This window comes from Enhydra lutris, unplaced genomic scaffold (genome assembly GCF_002288905.1).
Source record: "Enhydra lutris kenyoni isolate GAN:26980312 unplaced genomic scaffold, ASM228890v2 scaffoldscaffold7, whole genome shotgun sequence".
NCBI classification, from domain to species: domain Eukaryota; kingdom Metazoa; phylum Chordata; class Mammalia; order Carnivora; family Mustelidae; genus Enhydra; species Enhydra lutris.
Window position 1 is genome coordinate 93,470 of NW_019154091.1, and position 22,473 is coordinate 115,942.

At 36.2% G+C, this 22,473-nt stretch overlaps 1 protein-coding gene and 1 pseudogene across 4 annotated transcripts in view; both read right to left on the reverse strand.

Moving 5' to 3' along the window:
* The window catches only part of LOC111142136 (WASH complex subunit 4), a 60,879-nt gene that overhangs the window by 20,973 nt on the left and 17,433 nt on the right, over positions 1–22,473 (reverse strand). For 2 of the 3 annotated variants that reach the window (XM_022495118.1, XM_022495116.1), the window contains exons 14-23: positions 17,724–17,850; positions 13,181–13,306; positions 8,164–8,271; positions 6,811–6,957; positions 6,608–6,687; positions 5,375–5,480; positions 4,678–4,794; positions 2,149–2,317; positions 1,734–1,888; positions 155–229 (exon numbers count right to left, since the gene is read on the reverse strand). In XM_022495118.1, coding sequence (XP_022350826.1) covers positions 155–229; positions 1,734–1,888; positions 2,149–2,317; positions 4,678–4,794; positions 5,375–5,480; positions 6,608–6,687; positions 6,811–6,957; positions 8,164–8,271; positions 13,181–13,306; positions 17,724–17,850 — 1,210 coding nt within the window. Of the gene's footprint in view, positions 1–154; positions 230–1,733; positions 1,889–2,148; positions 2,318–4,677; positions 4,795–5,374; positions 5,481–6,607; positions 6,688–6,810; positions 6,958–8,163; positions 8,272–13,180; positions 13,307–17,720; positions 17,851–22,473 lie in introns of all 3 variants that reach the window. The other variant, XM_022495117.1, reaches the window with a different exon arrangement.
* On the reverse strand, positions 11,778–12,933 carry LOC111142138 (annotated as a pseudogene). The gene has a single exon (XR_002640242.1). The product of XR_002640242.1 is annotated as a COP9 signalosome complex subunit 5 pseudogene (transcript).

Sequence of the window (22,473 nt, forward strand, 5' to 3'; positions counted from 1 at the left end):
ATGTAATCAATGCAAAGGAATAAGAAGATGATCTCTAAACAATTATTTTCTGCTTTATTTCACTAGTTTTCACTAATGAGAATCAGTTCTTTGCCACTCAGCCTTCCTACTATACATCCACCCACATTTAAAAAGAATTCTAAAACCTACTCACCTGATTGTTGAGATTGTAGAGGTACCGAGACACAAATATATGAATATTTCTCATAATTTCCAAAACATCCAGGCCCTACAAAACAACCCACACAGTTCTATTATTCTTGAAGACAGACTTGTATCAATGCAGTGACTTACTACCAAGATTTTTAAATTACTTTTAAAAACAACTATACAAACGTATGACCAAAGGCTAAGGAGCCTTCTAACTGCTACAATCAGGACTGTCTCCTTGGAGAAACCTGACTGCTTGTTAATCTTACCCCTTTTGAAAGACGACAGTTATGTTCAGAATTTCAGAGATTCATTACTCAATCATTTCACCATCATTCTTGAGAATATTTGTTTGTCTTCCCAAAGATCTTCTGTACATTTTACAAAATAAAATAAGGGCCAGATTCTAAAAAGTAGTCAGGATATGTGGTGATATTTATAAAATACATACTATTTTTCAGGCACCGTGCAAGGTTTTTTACATGTAAGTCTCCAAAAAACATGAGGTATTAGTCTTATAAATTTCACAACTGAGAAAAAGGAAGCTAAAGGAGTTCTCCAAAGTCAAATGGCTAGGAAGAGGCAGACCCCAGAAATTTTTAGAAAATCAAATTTCGAATCCTTATGCTTCTTTTAATTACACTAGACCACTTTTAACATCCAAGTTACCTATGAAGAATCCTTCATTTTCCAGTTAATAATATAATGTCTAATGGCATCATATAAATTGTCCCACAGCTCTTCTAACTAGGGCTCAAAGGAGCATCACAATATCCACTAAACTTTTTATTATCGTTTTTCTCATGTTTCAACCTAAAATTCTGTTTACTCACTTTTTCTCCTACTAGGTTGTAAGTACATGAGCTGAAATTGTTTCTTTTTATTTCTATATCCCAAAACATAGTTCAGTGCCTAGCATCTTTTCAGTGAATACTAAATGTATAAATGAATGAAAGGATATACAAACTGATCCTGGAAATGCAGTAGGATGTAGGAAAAATTATGATCCTAAAATTTTGGGAATGACTGTTTTTTGATAAATATGATATCTGGGTTTTCTTAGATAAAATATATGCAAATTAACTAAAAACATAAACTTTTGTACTCATGGATACTACCTTACTGTAAATTAGCTCACTGAATTAGCAAAGCTAAATGCTTCTAGGCACTCGTCATTTTAAGAATATATTTATAATTATACACATTTAACCATTTTTTCCTAAGACATTAAAGCTTATATGTTATACCTACGTTTAAAATCCTTAGCTGTGATCTTAACTTTGTACAATTCTGCACAAGTCACCTCACAATCCAATGTTTCTGAAACACTATCTCAATCTATACAGCTTTCAGATGTTCAACAAAAGGCAGAGTGTAAACAGGAAGCCTGTGGTAAATTATTCATAAAGCAAATTAGCACCATCTAATTTTTTATTCTTGTCAAGTATGTAGTTTTTATAGCAAATATTTTCTTGAGATATAAACACATGCTAAATAAAGTAAAAAGAAAAAAAAAAAAAGACGATTTAGAGAAACACTGTTATGCTACAAACACACTCTGCTAAAAACACTTTATACTATACCTGTTCCAAAGTCTGACTAGGAAGATGAGCCTCTGTCATAACCAATCCATAACGCTGGGTAGCTAAATTTCTCATTTCACTGTAAGTGGCCCAGTCATGAAGAGCTACTGTTGTTAGATTGTAGAAGGTCTTGTCTAGGTAGTGAGTTACGTAAGCTACCAAAAAATATATAAATAAAAAACTTTTTGATTCATGAAAATAGAAGAGAAATAAAATTTTTGGAAACGTCTTTAAATATTAAATTTCTTCCTTTAAAATAAGGTACTAGGAAAATAAAAATGAAGAAACAAAAAGGAACTAAAGAATAAATGAATAACATAAAAATACTCTCAAAGTTTTGTTTTTATTTGTTCTTTAATAGTTAAGGGCAAACAGATATAGAACATGACTTTAAGAAGGAAAGCAGAACACTCACCTCGAATGTCAATAAAACGATTAAAAAATCGAATTGGATTCAAAGAGAAAAAAAGGGCCAGGTCTTTCATGCCAACTTTGAAAGGATTTCGGTCATCCAGCTTTAAATGAGTGTGAACAGAAAGTCGTAGATCCTTCTCTATCTCCTTGCATAATTTATCCAATAAATGCTATTCACAAAAGAATTCATATGTTAATTTTTCAAAATAATATTCCGACTGCATTGTTCCTCCAAGGCATCTATGCTTTGACCATTAGAGTTTTATAATCAGTGCAATGATGAAAAAATTTGTCAAACTGGTTTAAAAGTCTAAATAAGCTATGGTAAAATATTTTTATTGACAAGATGGAAATTACTTTGTTCTCCATTTTATTTTCTTAAAAGCTTTTTATTTTTAAGTAATCTTTACCTCAAATGTGGGGCTTGAACCCACAACACCGAAATCAAGAGTCACACATGCCACTGACTGAGCCAGGCAGGCACCCCTATTCTCCATATTAAACCAATGATTTTTGGGGATGCCTGGGCAGCTCAGTTGGTTAAGAGTCTACTTTAGGCTCCGGTCATGATCCCTGGGTCCTGGGATCAAGTCCTGCATGGGGCTCCCTTCTCAGTGGGGAGTCTGCTTCTCTCTCTACCAGCTGCCCTTGCTTGTACTCTCTCTCTGACAAACGAATAAATAAAAATCTTTAAAAAAATTTTTTTTAAAAAGAAAATAAACCAATGATTTTTTGACCAGGGAGCAATTAGATAAATTCTAAGTTTTTATTTTCATTAATACTTAAAACCTTTGAAAAGAACTTCAAAAGCTCTCTGATGACTTCATTACAAGGAACATGAACATACAATATAAAGTATAACATTTATGGAAACCAGTAACTAAGAAAGAAAGGTCCTGAGAACTAGCAAAAGAAATTCTTTAAAAGCTTCCTTATAGGAGTGCCTGGGTGGCTCAGTTGGGCATCTGACTCTTGATTTTGGCTTGGGTCATGATCTTGGGGTCATGGTATCAAGTGCCATGTTGGGCTCCATGCTCAGCAGGGAGTCCGCTTGGGATCCTCTCACTTTCCATCTGTCCCTCCCACAATGCTCTCTCTCTCAAACAAAATCTTTAAAAAAAAAAAAAAGCTTCCTTATTATAATAATTTTTTTAAAAATCACAAAATTCATTGCCCTAAAGGTAAGGAAATTAATCATCTTTTCTAGTCTGCCATGAAGTTCTAAATACTGGCCAGACACGTATGTTATTGTTATTATTTTTTTTTAAAGATTTTATTTATTCATCTGACAGACAGAGATTACGAGTAGGCAGAGGGGCAGGCAGCTAGAGAGGAAGGGAAACAGGCTCCCTGCCGAGCATAGAGCCTGATGCAGGGCTCAATCCCAGGACCCTGGAATCATGACCTGAGCTGAAAGCAGAGGCTTTAACCCATTGAGCCACCCAGGTGCCCCACGTATGTTATTTTTAAATAAGAATAGTTAATACAAGAAATTATATAAAATTTTTCAGAATTTTATCAAACCTGAATATCGTTTATATTGTGAGTTCACTCATTCTTAATCTCTCCCTCCATATAATATTGCTAGATGAAAATTTAAAGATATCAGTATTTATAATATGCATTCCATTAAAACAAGAAGGTATATACTACACTGCATTTGATTTGTTACACAAGTAAATCTTTTAAATTTAGAAAATTTAAATAAACAAAATTTTAGTCAGTGACGCTTCAAATAATTTAATAAAATCAGTTTAAGTTGCAATAACTACATTTCCATTAGCAGCACTCAATTTTCAAACCAATTTTGCATTTGCATTCTTCTAATAAACAGAATTTTAAATTCAAATCTACAGGGGCGCCTGGGTGGCTCAGTGGGTTAAAGCCTCTGCCTTCCGCTCAGGTCATGATCTCAAGGTCCTGGAATCAAGCCCCGCATCGGGCTCTCTGCTCAGCAGGGAGCCTGCTTCCCCCCTCTCTCTGTCTGCCTCTCTGCCTACTTGTGATCTCTGCCTGTCAAATAAATAAATAAAAATCTTAAAAATAAATAAATAAATTCAAATCTACTATTTACTAAAGTGAAAAAAATTTTCCAAATTCCTCGTCTGAATTTCTATTAAAAATTAGGAATTGGGGCGCCTGGGTGGCTCAGTCAGTTGAGCAGCATCTCTTGATTTTGGCTCTGGTGGTGATCCCAGGGTCTTGAGATTGAACCCTGCCTTGGGCTCCACACTCAGTGGGAAGTCTACTTGTCCCTCTCCATTCCCCTGCTTGTGTGCACTCTCTCTCTAATAAATACATAAAAAATATTTTTTAAAAAAATTAGTAAAGACCAATTTAACACAATAGTGATACTATAAAAAGAAATCTTTTGTTCTAGACAGTGATTCATAAATAACTTATGACTTATATATAAAAATGAATATACAGTATATATGTAAATGAAAGCCTGCTTCAATCCAGGAAGTTTTTCCAAATATTGAAAAACTTATAACATGTATTTGGAATGCAATCTCGAATAGGATGTTACCTCGTTTAAAATTTCCATAATTTCTTTGTCATAGCAATCCAGAAGTATTTCATAGGACTCTAAATGCCTTGCATGCATCATAGCAGGTACACAGTCCCGTAAAGCACTGAACATGTACTAAGAAGAAAATTAGAATGTTCATGAATTTAGAAAAACCAGAGCTCTAATTAAGAAATATCACAAAGGGGGGAAAAAAAGAAAAGGAATATCACACAGGTTAATTATCTATCTTTAAAGACAAAAATCTCAATCTGAAGACTTTTTTTTTTTTTGACATGTCTTACTTTCCTAAATAAGAAGAGCCAGGTTTTATTCTCTAAAGCAAATACTTTAAACTAAAAAAAATTCATATTCACTTATCCTTTCTTGTCTTGAGCACTGAAATACTTATTTCCATAAGGAAACAGATCTCAGTAACATATACCTTGCAGACAGGTAAATGTCAGACTATTGTGACATAAACTAAAATCAAGCGAAATGAGAATGATCAGGAATATGAGTAAAAAAGTTAGTTCATTAACATTAATATCAAATTTAACTAGACTAAATGCTTATTAAATATGTACAGCATTGTAAAAACATTAGAGTCAATTTTAAAATGATTTATTAAGTCAAATGATTGTATTTAAAACTAATTAGAATGGTTGGTATGGTGACTAAAAATGATGGATTATTTTTTACATTATTCTTCACTTACATGTAATCTGGCTGCATCAACGGCATTTTCATATACATCATCTAAATAAATTGGGAAGACAGCTCGATGCCAGTATAAAAAACAACAGTCACATTGTGTTTGGACTCTACAATGTAAAGTAGTAATTAGTGGGAGCAAAACTGAAGTACCCCCCCACCCCAAAAATAAGGAAAGGAACAACATTCTATACCATAATGGCAAGAGCTCAGTCTTACCCATTTTTTATTCCCTATATCATATAACCCAAAATTAGTACAGAAAAGCCACAAAATAAGTATTTTTCAATCAGAAAAATTCTAAAGCATACTTGAAAAACAATATGTATAACTTTTAAATAGTTAAAATTTTCAGTATTATTTGGTATGACTGAACTTATAATACTTGTACCACATGCACCATTTTACCTGTCCCAAAGCTGACAAGCAGACTTTTAAAAAATTGTGACAAAATACAAAACAAAACCAAAAACCCAGTTACACATAGCCTGTCCGTCTATAATCTTTGCCAAGTGACATTTTCACACGATTCTATGACAACAAAATGATCATTGAGTATCTTATAATGAAGTAGGGTCACTATTTCTTCCAAAGATAGAAAGTTAAATGCTACTAACTATAAAAGTCTCAGCTTCTCAGAACAGAAAACAGTAAGTTTTAAATGAGTTAAAACATTAAGTTTCAAAAAGTAAGCATTAAATGAAAACTGTGCTGTAACCTTAATTCACCTGGGAATCAAATTCAGAAGACCCATTTTCCCTTCAAGAAACTTACTGCTCCCTCAATAAAAAGAAAATAATAAAGTTACAAGGGGCTTCCAAATACTAATTCATTTGAGTGAATTCCAATTCATGTATCAAAACAAAATTACAGAATGTGACATGTGACATGAATCTCTAAGACCCTCACAAATAGATGAAATCTTGTTATAAAGCAGCAATTTTAGAAGTCCACTAGGTTAGTGGACAATCACAGCAATCACAATTACATCAGGGTCTAGCAGATGCTCTAGGTATCACATGTTCTCATGGGAGTTCTTTCAGAAGCCACCTCTTTATTGTAGAAGCAAAACTAAAATATAATCCGTAGTCATGGTCTCATTTCAGTCATGCTAAAGGAGTGACAAGGAGGAACTAATGGTCTATCTAGGTTATATTTCTTCTCTTGCTATGCTGAACAGCAAATTGCTGTTTCTATTAGCCTTCTCTTTCGAATATCATTACATATCCCTACTTACCTTTCTCTAAGCTCACTGATAAGATCCAGCTTTTTCATGACTACTTGCAGTGGAAAAAGTTCTTCATCTTTAAATGTTTTCTTTCAGGAAGGGGAAAGAATGACAGAGAAGTTGCAAAAGTAAGGACAGATTTCTTAGGTCAGTAATAAGGGAACTGTGAAAGCTCAGATTTCATTTTCCCTCCAAAATAGCAATATACTTACCATCTGTGTGCCAACACTTAGTGCCAAAGAAACAATAAGTCGTCGTTGCCTTGTGCTTGGTCCATTAAGAGTGTTTTCAGCCAAAACTAGAGCAGAGAGCACATCAAGACGCTGTTCGCTGTATTTTTTGTCAGAAATTACTCTTTTCTAAAAGATAAAAGGAGAGAACAAGAAATAACAGTTTTATTTTTGAATCAATAACAAAAGATTCTGAGGAAAAACTTAAGGGTAATATTTCCAGGGTTCAATTTAAGAGAGCTTAGACAAATGCTTTCCCTGTTCATCTTTTTCTGATGTTATATGCTTTATTTCTCTCTCTTTTTTTTTTTTTTAGATTTTTATTTATTTATTTGACAGAGAGAGATCACAAGTAGGCAAAGAGTCAGGCAGAGAGAGAGGAGGAAGCAGGCTCCCTGCTGAGCAGAGAGCCCGATGTGGGGCTCGATCCCAGGACCCTGGGATCATGACCTGAGCGGAAGGCAGAGGCTTTAACCCACTGAGCCACCCAGGCGCCCCTATATGCTTTATTTCTATAACATTACCATTTAGTGCTGTCAGGGAAAGCAAATGTATTAAGCATCTTTTTAAACTTCCATATTAGGCTTTTTGAGAGGCAGTTCAAGATAACAGCAGAGGCCACATTCTAAAATTTCCATATTAATTTAAGAAGGAAATTATTTCTTTAAAGAGGCATATTTTAAAACTATACTCAATATTGGGACGCCTGGGTGGCTTAGTCGGTTAAGCCACTGCCTTCAGCTCAGGTCATGATCCCAGGGTCCTGGGACTGAGTCCTGCTTTGGGCTCCTTGCTAGGAGGGAGCCTGCTTCTCTCGCTGCCTCTGCCTGCCACTCTGCCTGCTTGCACGTACTCTCTCTCTCTAACAAATAAATAAAATCTTAAAAAAAAAAAAAAACTATACTCAATGTAATTTTTTTAAAAAGATTTTTTATTTGAGAGAGAGAGCGAGAACAAGAGAACACAAGCAAGGTAAGCAGTAGAGGGAGAAGAAGCAGCAGATTCCCTTCTGAAGCTGAACACAGGGCTCGATTCCAGGACCCTAGGATCATGATCTGAGCCAAAGGAAGACATTTAATGGACTAAGCCACCCAGGTGCTCCCACAATGTCATTTTTAAATACAGGGGTGTTAATATATTACATGCTGCAAGTTCAGAGTTAAGACAACCCTGATCACTCTAAGTAACAATCATAAAATACCACAGAGAAAACGGGCCAAGAATTAATATGTTTGAAGGCATGGAGTAAACAGATTAAACTAAAAAAACACATATAAAACAACAGAATAGCAAACTAAAAAGATAATTATGTTGAATACATAATAAACTTCATACCTTGGCCACAGATATAGAATTAAGAGCCTGATGCTGAAGGTGCTGTGTTATATGTGAGACCGAATCAGCCACAACCATGCTTCTTCTGTAGAACATATGCTCTATTGCCTTAAAAGAACCACAAGGAATATTGTGAAAATCAACTTAAAGCTTTTAGGCAAATTACAGAATACCTTGAAGACCTTGGGTTAAGTAAGGAATTTGTAAATGAGATCCAAAAGCACTTGATATAGGATAAGATTGATAAATTCAACTACATTAAAATTAAAGAATTTCTGTTCATCAAAAGCCACTTTTAAAAAAATAAAAAGGCCTAAGTATGAAAAAATTTTTGCCACACACAAGGATTTAGTACTCAGAATAAATAAATGAATGGAACATTTTTAATGGCAAATAATTTAAAAGAAAACTGAACAAAAGAACTGATTTTTCACAAAAGAAAAAACACAGTCAATAAACACTTGAAAAAGACCCCATCATCAACAATCCGGGAAATAAACACTACAAATCATTTACCTACCACCAAAAATTTGCCTCCCACCAAAAAGAAAAAAAAAAAAAAATCCAGATACTATCAGTGTTGGTCAGTTAGGGAATAATGGGAAATCTAGTCCATCGGAAGGTAGGTAAACTGAAAGAATATAGGAAAGAATTTGGCATCCTCTTGAAAAGCTAAACATGTACATAACACACAACCCAGCAATCCACTGTAGACACATAATACTTCAGAAAAACTCTTGGCACAATTACACCAAGAAACATATGCAAGAACAACAACTTTGTTTGTAAGAGCAACAACTGGAAACCACCCAAAGGTCCACCCACAGGAAAACTACACAGCAATGAAAATGAAATGAAATGAAATGAAGTGAAAATCATCCCAACATGTTCAAATACAAAATTCTGAGTTTAAAAAAAAACAAGTCAAAAATATATGAAGTATTACTTCATTAATATAAACTTCAAGAACATAACTGAACAATGAATGGTTTATAGATTCATCCATATCTGATAAACCAAAAAGAAAAACAAGAGAAATGTAAGCATCAAATTCAAGACAAGGGTTTCCTCTGAGGGAGCGGGATAAGATGTAATCACCAAGGGATGGCACAGGGGGCTTGTGAAAATATTAATATTTCCTAAATGGGATGGTGGGTTTTTAAGTGTCTATTTTCTAATTATGTTTATTAAATACATATGTATAAACATACCTATACATACATTTCTGCATTTATAGTAAATAAATTATATCTTTAAAAAAGGCTAAAAATCAGCCCCAAATTTTAATTTCTTAAGTAAATCTAAAGACATTAGCAGAAATAGCTAACAACCTTTTTTTTAAAGATTTTATTTATTTATTTGACAGAGAGAGAGAGGGATCACAAGCAGGCAGAGAGGCAGGCAGTGAGAGAGGGGGAAGTAGCAGGCTCCCTGCTGAGCAGAGATGTGGGGCTCAATCCTAGGACCCTGAAATCATGACCTGAGCCAAAGGGGCTTAACCCACTGAAGCACCCAGGCACCCCGCTAGCAAATTTTTTAATTTCAATTTTTACAAAAGTTAAGTGGATTCTCCTGCCTAGAAGGGGTTTTATTTATTAATATAGAATATGCTAAGAAACATTTTATCATATTTTCAAAAGTATTCAAATCACAAGATCACAGCACTTTCTCTGAATTACAAAATAATAGCCTTGGGGCGCCTGGGTGGTTCAGTTGGTTAAGCAACTGTCTTGGGCTCAGGTCAGGATCCTGGAGTCCCAGGATCGAGTCCCGCATCAGGCTCCCAGCTCCATGGGGAGTCTGCTTCTCCCTCTGACCTTCTCACCTCATGCTCTCTCTCACGGTCTCTCTCTCTCAGATAAATAAATAATAATAACAGCCTCATTTTGATAGCCTCATATGCATTTCAACACAAAATGGATCTCTTTTTTTTTTTTTAGTATAGTTGACATACAATGTTACATTAGTTTCAGGTGTACAACCTAGTGATTTGATCAGTTTATACACTATGCTATGTTCACCACAGGTATAGCTACCAACTACCTCATTACATTTCTATTTCAGTATCACTGATTATATTGCTCAAGCTGCACCTTTTATTCCCATGACTTACTCATTCCATAACTGGAAACCTGTACTGCCCTCTCCCCTTCACCAATTTTAACCAACCTTCTACACCTACCTCACCCCGCCAATAATCATCAGTTTGTTTCCTACATTTATAGGACTGATTCTGACTTTTTACTCATTTGTTATTGTTGTTGTTAGATCCCACTTATGAATGGAATTATATGATATTTATCTTTCCATCTGACTTAATTCACTTAGCATAATGCCCTCTAGGTCCATCCATGTTGTCTCAAATCTCATCCTGTTATGGCTGTGTAATATTCCATTACATATATACCACATTTTCTTTATCCATTTGTCTACTGAAAGACACTTAGGTTGTTTCCACATCTTAGCTATTATAAATAATACTGCAATGAATATGGGGGGGCATGTATCTTTTCGAATTAGAGTTTTCAGTTTCTCTGGGTAAATATCCAGTTGTGGAATTACTGGATCATGTGATATTTATATTTTTAACTTTTGAAGAACCTCCATACTACTTTCCACAGTGGCTATACCAATTTACATTCCCACCAACAATGCCTGAGGATTCCTTTTTCTCCACATCCTCGCCAATACTTGTTATTTCCTGTCATTTTGATATTAGCCATTCTAACTGATGTAAGGGGATATCTCATTGTTGATTTGATTTGCATTTTCCTGATGAGTGATGTTGATGATCTTTTCAACTGTCTATTGGCCATCTGTATGTCTTCTTTGGAGAAATGTCTCCTTAGATCCTCTACCCATGTTTTAATTGTGGTTGGTTTTTTTGTTTTGTTTTTTTGGTGCTGAGTTGTGTAAGTTCTTTATATATTTCAGATATTAACTCCAAATATCTTCAGCCATTCAGTCAGTATTTTTGTTTTGTTGATGGTTTTCTTTGCTGTGCAAAACTTTTTATTTTGACATAGTCCCAGTAGTTTATTTTTTGCTTTTGTGTCCCTTGCCTTAGGAGACATATCTAGAAAAACATTATGACTGATACCAGAGAAATTACTGCCTGTGCTCTCTTCTAGGATTTTTATGGTTTCAGGTCTCATATTTAAATCTTTAATCCAGTTTGAGTTTATTTTTGTGTATGGCATCAGAAAGTGGTCCAGTTTCATTCTTTACATGTAGCTGTCCAGTTTTCCCAGCACCATTTATTAAACAGACTGTTTCCCCACTGTATATTCTTCTCTCCTTTGTCATAACTGACCATATAATTGTGGGTTTATTTCTGGAGTCCCCATTTTGTTCCCTGACCTATGTATCAATTTTTGGGCCAGGTCATACTCTTTCATAATTCAGGGAACATGCTTAAAACTTGAGTAAAACTTTACTAATACTTAAGCTAACCTTGTCATTGTCCTCCTTTCTCTCTCACTAAATGCTAATTTTTAATAAAGTTTAAATACATTGGTAATTCATAAGAAGTTACTCAGAAAATTTCTTTCAATGGCCAGTTTCTTTAGCCAACTGAGAGATAAGTACACTTTCCCATTTTTTTTTTTTTTTTCATTTTAAACAGTTTTATTACATGGTGTTAATATTCAGGACACTTCAGAACACCCTGTATTTCTAATAAGATTTTTGGTAACCGGCTTTAAAGTGTTACTTGAGTATTTTTCTCATACTGGCTTTCAGTCAAAAGTACTACTTGGTGATTGTTTAAAAGATGTTAATTTGATTAAACAGTTTATCCTTCATAACCTGAGACATCAATCCATGGATAGCTTCTATGGTAGTTTTACAGCTGTCTCTTGTAAATTTGGTAAGTTTGTCTTCTGACTTTCTGTCATGTGTTTCTAAACCCAACATGTAACTCCCTTGTCTCAGCTGAGCTTCTGACTGTTCTAATTTTTCAGACAAATCACAGACCTGAGCAGTGGTATAGTCTGCGTTAGTAAGCAAACTAGAGGAACTCAGTGTATTCACCCAGTATTTATTGCACAAAAGCTCAAGCAATTTGTGATCCAATAAGGATTTGAAATATGAGACTTCTAAGGCATAATATTGTTTGCAATGTACACCAAAGTCTTCTATTTTATTAAGTGGGATAGTCTGGTACTCAGAAGGTCCTTCATCAGGGGGTCTGCAGCCCTTTGGGTATGTCCTAAAGGCTCCAAAATTCACTTTCCCTGCTGATACTGTTCTTTTTGGGTCAATTACTACTGCTACGAATGGTTTCTGGAACAGCTGACTGAGCATCTGAGCAGTAGTATCAATCCCAGAAAGCCAGCAGCCATAGCAAGGATGGCTGTGATACCCACCAATTGCATTTTCAAGGCAGCCGCCCTGTTTGGCATTTTCTATATACGCAGCCATGGACTCATATGCAGCAGCCTGAGCATTTACTCGGGTTTCAGTGCCCTCTACAAGCAAGCCAAACTGTCCATAATGATCATGGTTTCACCATTCACCTTTCCCAGCATTAAGCCCATCACTTCTAAGTTGCCTCCCGATCTGCCATGCATCACCATTTTCAGTAGAGCCAATGCTGAGATTTTGCAGTACTTAAAGTAATGGTGATCCTTAGTCCAGGGCTTCGCCGCCCGTTATTTCTTGCTGCTGTTTCTTGTCGTATTTGTAGATTTCGTCGATGTTCTGGGCTTCCAGCAAGTTGTTGGCCAGTTCCCAGGTTTTCTGAGCCATAGCACCTCCAGACGCCACCATCGCCAAGGAATCAGAGAAGTTGTTGCCTCCACAACCAATACGCAACTTTACCTCGCTAGGTTCCCCGGTGTGGGCTTCAGACCCTTCCCACCTCAGGTGCAAACTTGTACTAGTCCCTCGAGGCAGCCATGACACTCCCACAATTTTTTACTCTCATAATCAATAAGTCTAATATTACAAACGCACCTTAATTTAAGCACAGGTCAATTTTCAATTATAATGGCAAGTAAAATAATTTTAAACATACCTTGAGAAGTTCAACAAGCCTGCATAACGCCTTAACTGAGGTTTTGGTCATTGGCTTTTGCATTGACATGTAGAGATTCATTGTGGTTTTAATAATGGTACTAATACTGTATGCATATAAGAAGCCCTATAAAAAAATAAAACACTGATTATAATTACGATAAAAACTTTCATTCCTTGAACATTTCATTCTCTATGTAATAATTATTCCTCAACTTGCCAATAACTATTGTTTGTAAAGTTCATTTTAAAGTCTGCTCTTAAGATTTTTAAATACTTTTCCACATACAATATACATACGATGGTGAAGTTTCAAAGTAACCCTTAAAAGTGTATTTAACCCATTACATACCATAAGTTTAGTACTGTTAAAATTATGGTATGTAATTATAGTTAAAGAATCTTCCCATTAAAAACACACACAAACCCTTCAGAGAAATTATCTGAATGTCTGGAAGGTATCTATTCATCCTTATCTTACCTGCCAGACAAGAGTATAAAGACTCCTATCTGCTGCAGACAAAAGCTAAGGACTCCAAGGAACTAGGAACTGAAAAATGAGAAGGAGAAGGATAGCTGCTCTCTGGCCAGCACACGTATCAAAAGGTATTTCTCACTTTCAAGCCAATTCCCCTTTTCCTTTTCACCAAAGCCGATCACCACTGTCCATCTGCTACCGTGTCCCCTGCCTATACTGGTACTAATCAGAGTTTTTCTCCTCCTGGCCCAATTAGAACAAATTTCTTCCTATCCTTGTATTCACAAAGGAAGAACACAGGTCTTGTGAGGTTTAAAAAATATTCTGAGTGCTTGCAAACCCAGGGAAATGGGATGGAATAAGAAATCAGGAAAAAGAATATCATCTCTCAGATATATTTTCATTTAGATCTAAAAAACCACATAGAAACATAATAATAAAGATTCTTTGGGTTATCAAGGACCAAAAAAAAGATACATGTTACAGTTTAGAGATGAACCTAAACTATACTACTGTGGATATATCCAAGGAGTTGGGCAGAAGTGATATGGTACTGATTCTCAACTTTCTTTCTTTTCCTCTATCATATGTGAGAGATATGCCAGAACTCTCTGGCATCAGTGTCACAATGACCCAGTAAAGGAGTGATAGTCAATACAGATGGGAGGGAGGAGTTTCTCTGAACCAATAATGGCTCTGTGATAAAGAGATGTGCTAAATTAAAGAATAAGAAACGAGAAAAAAGGTAGCATCCTAAGAAAGGTGACAGACAATAATACTAAAGCTTGGGACATACACACAGGAAAGAGCCCCAAGTCTTACCTTGTCAGATACAGGTCTATTACACTAGACTCCGCCCTAACGCAGCACTTAGAAAAGTTAAAAAGCAGACACAAGGAACAGCAAAAGTGTAACTCTAAGGCAGGGAGAAAAAGGGAGTTTCTTCTTTGAGGGGTAATGGAGGAGAAAGAACTCATAGGTTGATATCATACCATTCAGATGGCCATTAATTTGCATCATTTAAAAGGATGTCATTTAAAAATCTAAATGGGGAGGGAAGAGATCTAGATCTAGATCTGTTTCTGTTAATGGCAGAATAAATAAATTGGACCAGTATTCCTACAAAGAACAACTAGCAAATCTGGGCAAAATATGTTTTTAAATTTCTTAGAAGGCATCAAAGAACTACCACAAAAATAAGGTAATATAAGGGCAAAATCTAGAAGACAGAAACCCAGAGAGGTGAGCATGGCATTTGTGGCCACTTTCCCTTAAGAGACATCTGCCCGTTCCAAAAGAGAATAAAGACAGAAGCCAAATGTTATCTTTCAGCATCTCACAGAAAGGAAAGGGGGATGAAAATAGGAGTTCATGGCCCATCAAAGAGGGATGGAGGTCCTGTAAACCTAGGTTCTGGATCGGGATCCTCAACAACTACCTAAAAAGTAAGGGTGAACTCAAAAAAACAGCCATCATGGAATTTAGGACCCATTTCAAATCATCACAATCCATGACTGAGTTGAGGTGATCTAGGTTGCTAGTTGTCCTAGACTAGCTATACATCAGAAGCAAAGATTATTAAATCTTCTCTGGAGAAAAAAAAATATCCAGATCTTTCAATTATATCCACAGTTTTTCATATACAATGTGCCACACATTATAAGAAAATAACCAGGCATACAAAGCAATGAGATATATCCAAAAACCAGAGAAACAAGAGATAAGAGAAATAGCCAGATAATGAAATTATTAGACATGGGTTTCAAAATAATTATGCTGAATATGTTGAAGGAAATGAAACAAAATTTATTCAGAACTGGAAATTATAAAAAACAAAAAGCTAAAAAGTAAAATAAGAATTCAGTGATAGGTTTAACAGTAGATTAAAGATAGCTGAAGAGAAAATTAGAGAGAGAGAGAGAGAGATAATAAAACAAAAAGAGCACTTGAAGACTTAATGGCTGAGAGTTTTCCATAAATCCTGGAAGCTCTACAAATCCCAAGCAGCACTGACACAAAGAAAACTACACCTAGGTAACTCAGAGTAATATTAACTAAAAACTAAAAAGATCTTACAAGCAATCAGAGAAAGACTCACATTGAGAAAGCAACAAAACTGACAGCTGACTTCTCAACAAAAATAAAAGAAGACAGAAGACGATAAAGTGGGGAGGAAGGTAAGGGATCCTGCCAACCCAGAATTCTGTATGTAGCAAAACTGCCTTCAAAAATGAAATTGAGGGGCGCCTGGGTGGCTCAGTGGGTTAAGCCGCTGCCTTCGGCTCAGGTCATGATCTCAGGGTCCTGGGATCGAGTCCCGCATCAGGCTCTTTGCTCAGCAGGGAGCCTGCTTCCTCCTCTCTCTCTGCCTGCTTGTGATATCTCTTTGTCAAATAAATAAATAAAATCTTTAAAAAAAAATGGAATTGAAATAAGACATATTCAGACAAAAAAATGGTGATAATTCATCATCAGAGAGACAGTTTAAATGAAATACTAACATATATTCCACAAATAGAAGGATGGAGAGATGCAGGAAAGACAGAACAGATAAATATGTAGGTAAATCTAAATGGACTATAAAAACAGCAGCAGCAATAATACCACCTTGTGAAGTTTAATATAGAGAATAAAAATAAACAATAGCAGCAGGGGTGAGAAAGTGATAAATATGATTAAGTTGGCTTAAGATCCTTACACTGTCTAGAAAGAGATAAAACTACTCATTTATTCTGGAGTTGAAGGTTAAATGATGTATCTTAAAATCTCTACAGTAACTATTAAAAAAAAACCAATAAAGGTATATAGAATTAAAAACCTAATAGTGGGAGAAATAAAATGATGAAACTAATTCAAAAGAGGAAGAAAGGAAAGGAAAAAGGGACATAGAACAAGTGAGACAAACAGAAAGCAATTAGTCAGGTGCTACTTTAAATCCAAATACATCAGCAATGACAGAAAAAATAATGAAAAGGGATGCCTGAGTGACTCAGTTGGTTAAACATCTGACTCTTGGCTTCAGCTGAGGTCATGATCTCAGGGTTGTGAGATTAAGCCCCACATCAGGCTCTGCACTTAGCACAGTCTGCTTGTTCCTCTCCCTCTGCTCCTCCCCCCACTCATGCATCTATCTCTAAATAAATACATAAAATCTTTTTAAAAAATGAAAAAACAAAGATTATCAGACTGAAGAAAAATTTATACTGCTTCAGGAGACAGACATTAAATATAAGGGTTCAAACAGATTGCGAGTAAAAGGATCAAAAAAAAATACCATGTAGACCTTAACTGAAAGAAAACTGGTATAGTTATGTTACTATCACACACACAAGACCTATGACAAAGAGCACTACTAGAGATAAAAGGGACATTTCACAATGATAAAAGGTTCAATTCACCAGGAAGATAAAACAACTGTGAATGTTATACACTCACTTGGCCTCAAAAAAACTGACAAAGAATAAACAGACAAATCCACAATGCCAGAGGGAGATTCTAAACCAATTCTCTCAGTAACTGATACAATATGCAGACAAAATCATTAACAAACATGACCTGCTTGACATATACAGAACACTACAACCAACAAATGCAAATTAGATATTCAAGTGCACATGAAAAGTTTACCAAAGTTGACCACAGGGTGGGCCATAATGCCAATCTCAACACATTTCAAATTACCGAAATTATCTTATTTCTAGATATCGATAATAAAAAATAACGAGGAAATCCTCATATCTTTAGAAATTAAAAAATATCTTTCAAGGTAACTCACAGACCTAAAAAGAAATCACAATAAAATTTCTTAAATATTTTGAAGTAAAGGATAATGGAAATAAAACATATCAAAACAGCAAAAAAGTCATGCTTTGAAGGGAATATAATTGCATGTATTAGAATATACAAATTAATAAATCACACAGATCCAAACGCAATCAAATCAATTTCAGTTTTTAAAAGCAAAAATATATCCTATCCTTTCCAGTTTTTTCAAAGGGTTACTTCTATACATTGGATTAACAAAGAAATGACCCCCAAAATATTCTAAGTAAGAAGATGCAACTACCTGTATAAAAACATTACATCTATTGGTGAGGTCTTCAGCAAATTTATCCATTCTCTGCTCTTTAGATAAAATAGATTCCATTTTCATCATCCATGAGCTCACAAAGACGTAGTAAGACTGTACATCTCTAACAAAGGAAAATATTGCAGTTACTCAGCACAGGAAAGAAAATTTACTTCCATTTCTTTGAACTGGTTGGGATAAAATATTTCCTTGTAGCAGCCACCTTTCCGGTTTTCAAACTATAAACATCCTACATACATCTATAATTTACTCATTCAACAAATGTTTACAGAATGCCCATATAGCTGAAGCACTCTTTCTCAGTACTAAAAACAAAAGTTAGCAGTAAACAAAATGGATAAAAATTCTTGCCACAATGAAACTTACATTCTAGAAAGGAGAGTGGCTTAATAAAGAAATCAATAATTAAAATCTATAAGATGTTAGATGATATGTGCTATGGAAAAAATGCAGCAGGGAAAAGAGACAGGGACTTGAGTGACAGATACAATTTTAAATACAGTGATCAAAGCAGGCTCATTGAAAAGATTTTGAGCCATGATTTGAAGAAGATGAATGAGTAATCCATGTTAATATATGAGAAGGGAATTCTAGGAAAGTGAATAACAAATGCAAATGCTCTAAAACAGTAAGTAAGTCTGGCATGTTCAAGTAATAACAAAGAAGTCAGTTTGGCTGGAGGTCAGAGAGCAGGGATGAGGAAACAAGGAAATCAGAGAAGTGGGAGGGGGCGGTGTGGGAAAGAGGGGGAGTAGAACAGGATTTGTGTAAGAACTTTTAGGGAGGATTTCAATGGAAAGCCACCAACAGAGTGACTTAATGAACAGAGTGACTTTGAACAGAGTGTTTAATCTAACTTTGCAGAGGACCAGTATCACCTTGGCTGATATGCTAAAAATAAACTATAAAGGGAACAAGGGTAATATTGGAAAACCACTTAGGCAGCTACTGTGATAATACAGAAGAAAGGGGATAACAACTTGAACCAGAACGGGAGACTGGAAGTGGTCAAAATCTGGTCATAAAAGCTGCATTTACTGAATACTTATTATGTCAGCCACTGTTCTGAGAACCTCACACAAAGTAACTCATTCAATCCTCACATTAGCCTTATGAGGTAGGTATTATGATCTCCATTTTACAGAAGAGGAAACTGATACTCAAGGAAGTTAATAACGTGCCCAAGATCAAACAACTGGTACATAGCTGAGCCAAGATACAAGCCCAAATCTAGAAAGATTTCCCATCCGGGAAAGACTAAATCAGCAACATAATTTTCCTATGCAGCCCAATTACAAACACTGAATCACTCTATCAATGCATCTCAAATTGCTCAAGATGGGAATTTTTGGCCCAGAAGCCAAAAGTGTGGGAAAAAAATGAACAATTCCCCTTTGTGGGATCTGATGTTACCAACTCTTTCTAAAAACCTCCTTCAGGGGCACCCGGGCAGCTTAGTTGGCTAAGCCGCTGACTCTTGATTTAGTCTCAGGTCATGATCTCGGAGTCCTGGGATGGTGTCCCACAACAGGCTCTGCACTCAGTGGGGAGTCTGCTTAAGGATTCTCTCTCCCTCTCCCTCTGCACCTAACCCCACTGAAGGGGTTACTCAGGCTCGCTCAAGCTTGCTCTTTCTAAAATAAGTAAATAAATCTTAAAAACAAGCAAACAAAAAATACTGCCAAGCTGTCTGACAATCTCAAGAACTCAGCCTGAAGAGGGATTACACCAAAATTTTTAATGACTGTGTTTTAAGGAGTGAAGCCTAGCATCAAATCTCAGAAAAATTTCTGCTGAGCCAGGATTCCATTAAACAAATAACACCAACTGCTGCACTTTTGGCTTTTGCCTTGAATGGTGCTAACATTATTTGACTTATGGATTATTCAACTTAAAAGCGTGGAGCACAGAGAAAGAGTAAAGTCCTAGGGCAATGCCTCCACTTTTGAGGAGGCTGTGATCAGTATTCAGCAGGGACATAACATACAGGAAGGAACAGAAAAGTCACAAGCAAGGACAGAAGGAAGAGGCCTACATTACGGAGTGCTCCCTGACAATAATCGATAACATTATGAAGAAGGCTAATAACACAGTCAAAGGCACTCTCACTCAGTTTTAGATCAGACTATACAAAACAAAGCAGAGGTTTGCCTATTACTCCACCCATTACTACTCCCTCCAGACACCAGATGATCTTCATCTCTTGCAAATACGTAAAAATGAAACTGCTTCAAGCCTTAAAAAGCAAGTTCATTGACAAAAGGTGTCCAAAAATAGCCAAAGGTCTGTCATATGGTCAGCTTCATTTCAAAGTATGAACAGGAAAAATACTAATGAGAAAAAATTTCCTGTCCCAATATAAAACACAAAATGGTGTCAACATTTATATGTCAACAGAGGTTTGAAACGAAGGTTCATACCTCTATCCTTTAAAGTCAGTGTTCCCAGTGTCGAAATGGTTGTGAAGGAAAAGCAAAATGTAGCAATGCACCTACAAACCTTGAACCCCAGTCAAGAACGTGGCTGGGGCACTTGGCCAGCTAGAGTCTAGTGCATAGTGGGAGGGCAGGGAAACTGTCCCCCACTGCTTCCTTCTCACTTACGTAATGAACTCTGGAACCTTACCGGGAGAGCTCTCAGTAACTCCCTCAACTTTTCCTAAAATATTAGACAAAACTCATGCTGATCACAGTGTTTCCTCTCTTCTGAGGTTTCTTTGGGAGAACTGCAAGGAGACTGAAAAGGACACTATCCCTTTTAGCTCCCTGAAAGGACACTTTAGCTCCCTGGAACTCAGTGGTGACTGTGTATCTTTAGAATCAAATAATTTAGAAACATAAAATGTTATCGGGGGGGGGGGGTGTCACTGAAAGTCAACTTCTTCAGTCTTCCGCCTGATAAGCCTCCCTTCCTACAGCATCTTGGACCACTGGTCATCTACAGTCTACCTACTCAGCTCTAGGGAAAGAGCGCATTAGCTCTCAGAGCAGCCTGTATGACTCTGCTCCAGACGCGCTACAGTAGGACTGGTACAGGTCTGCATGCCTTCTCTAACATGTACTTAGTTGTGTGATCTGGTGAAGTTCACTTCTCTAAGCCTCATTTTCTTTATCTAAAAATGGGATAAAACGAGGACTATAGAGTAGCAGGTAACAGCTTGTGTTCTAGAGTTGGAACTGTCCAGCTCCGCCACCTACTAGCTGCTTAAATTTGGGTAAGTTTAATCTACTTCAATTTTCTCACCTATAAAATGGCCATAACAACAGTATCTACCTCACAAAATTCTCAGATGATTAAAAGAGATGATACAGGGGCGCCTGGGTGGCTCAGTGGGTTAAGCCGCTGCCTTCGGCTCAGGTCATGATCTCAGGGTCCTGGGATCGAGTCCCGCATCGGGCTCTCTGCTCGGCAGGGAGCCTGCTTCCCTCTCTCTCTCTCTCTCTCTCTCTCTCTCTGCCTGCCTCTCTGTCTACTTGTGATCTCTCTCTGTCAAATAAATAAATAAAATCTTCAAAAAAAAAGAGATGATACATGTGAAGTTCCTGAAATATTTTAGTTATTGGCTTACAGAAAGGACCAGGTTAATATTAGATGCAACCTTTATTATTTTCCATATGAGAAGACTGCTACAGAGTTTGTATGAGACAAAGTGTTTAAAGCCTTTAGCACAATGCCTGCTACAGAGCTCAATAATATTGGTAATTATTATGATCTGTCATCATCTTTTGGTTCTAGTTCAACCTTCTGGAGCCACAGAGATCAAATCTGTTCCCTCTTCTATCTGAACGCCCCTCAAATATTTAAGGAGCATTCCTCAGATTTCTCTTTGAAAGGCCAAATTCTATAGAGATTCTTCAAAGGGCGTGGTAGTCAGGTCTTCTGACATATCCTGACCAGCTTCTTTTAGGGCTGCTGCATTTGTGTCCCTCTTAAAATGTGACACCACCAAATACTGACTATGATCTGATGAATAAAACTTCAACAAAACTACCAATTCACATGGCATAGATATAACTATCAGTTCCCATAACCCAGGTATAGTTATTAATGTAATCCAAGTATATACCGGCATTTTTAGCAACTACATCACACTGTTAAAGAACATTATGCGTCTGATAATCAAAATATCCGTTTAATTACTGCTACTAAACCTCATCCCTATCTCTCCATCTTACTGGATTCATTTCCTTAAATCCAAACTATGTCTTTTTCCCTTCTCAGTTCTGTTTTAAAATGTACGAGAGAGTTCAGGAATCTCTGCTGTGAGTAATTCTGCCTAAATTGAGTAATTGTTATTTTCCACTGACTTTAATCACAGGACTTGGGAGTACTAAGAGATGCTTCAGGGGACCTCCTACATTCCTGACATAACTCCTTCTTTCCCTACTCTGCAATAGTGGCCCTATTTCCCATTGATGGTCGAAATCAAAAGGAAGTAGATAAATTTCCCTATTATCTTTTAACCATGTCACAAAAAAAACTGTCTCCAGCACAGGGCCAGTAGCACAGTCCTGGATCACCTGACTTAAAATCTTCATCCAGGTCAACATGTGCTTTTGGTAGCACACTCAAGAATGTGCAGTTAATTTAAATGTTGAATCTAGGCGATGAGAACATGGGGGTCCATTATACTGTTTTCTCTATTTTGTGCATATTTGAAATTTTACATAGTAAGACTTAGACAAAATATAAGGATGTAAATATCAGAAGAAACTGAAGTTAAAAG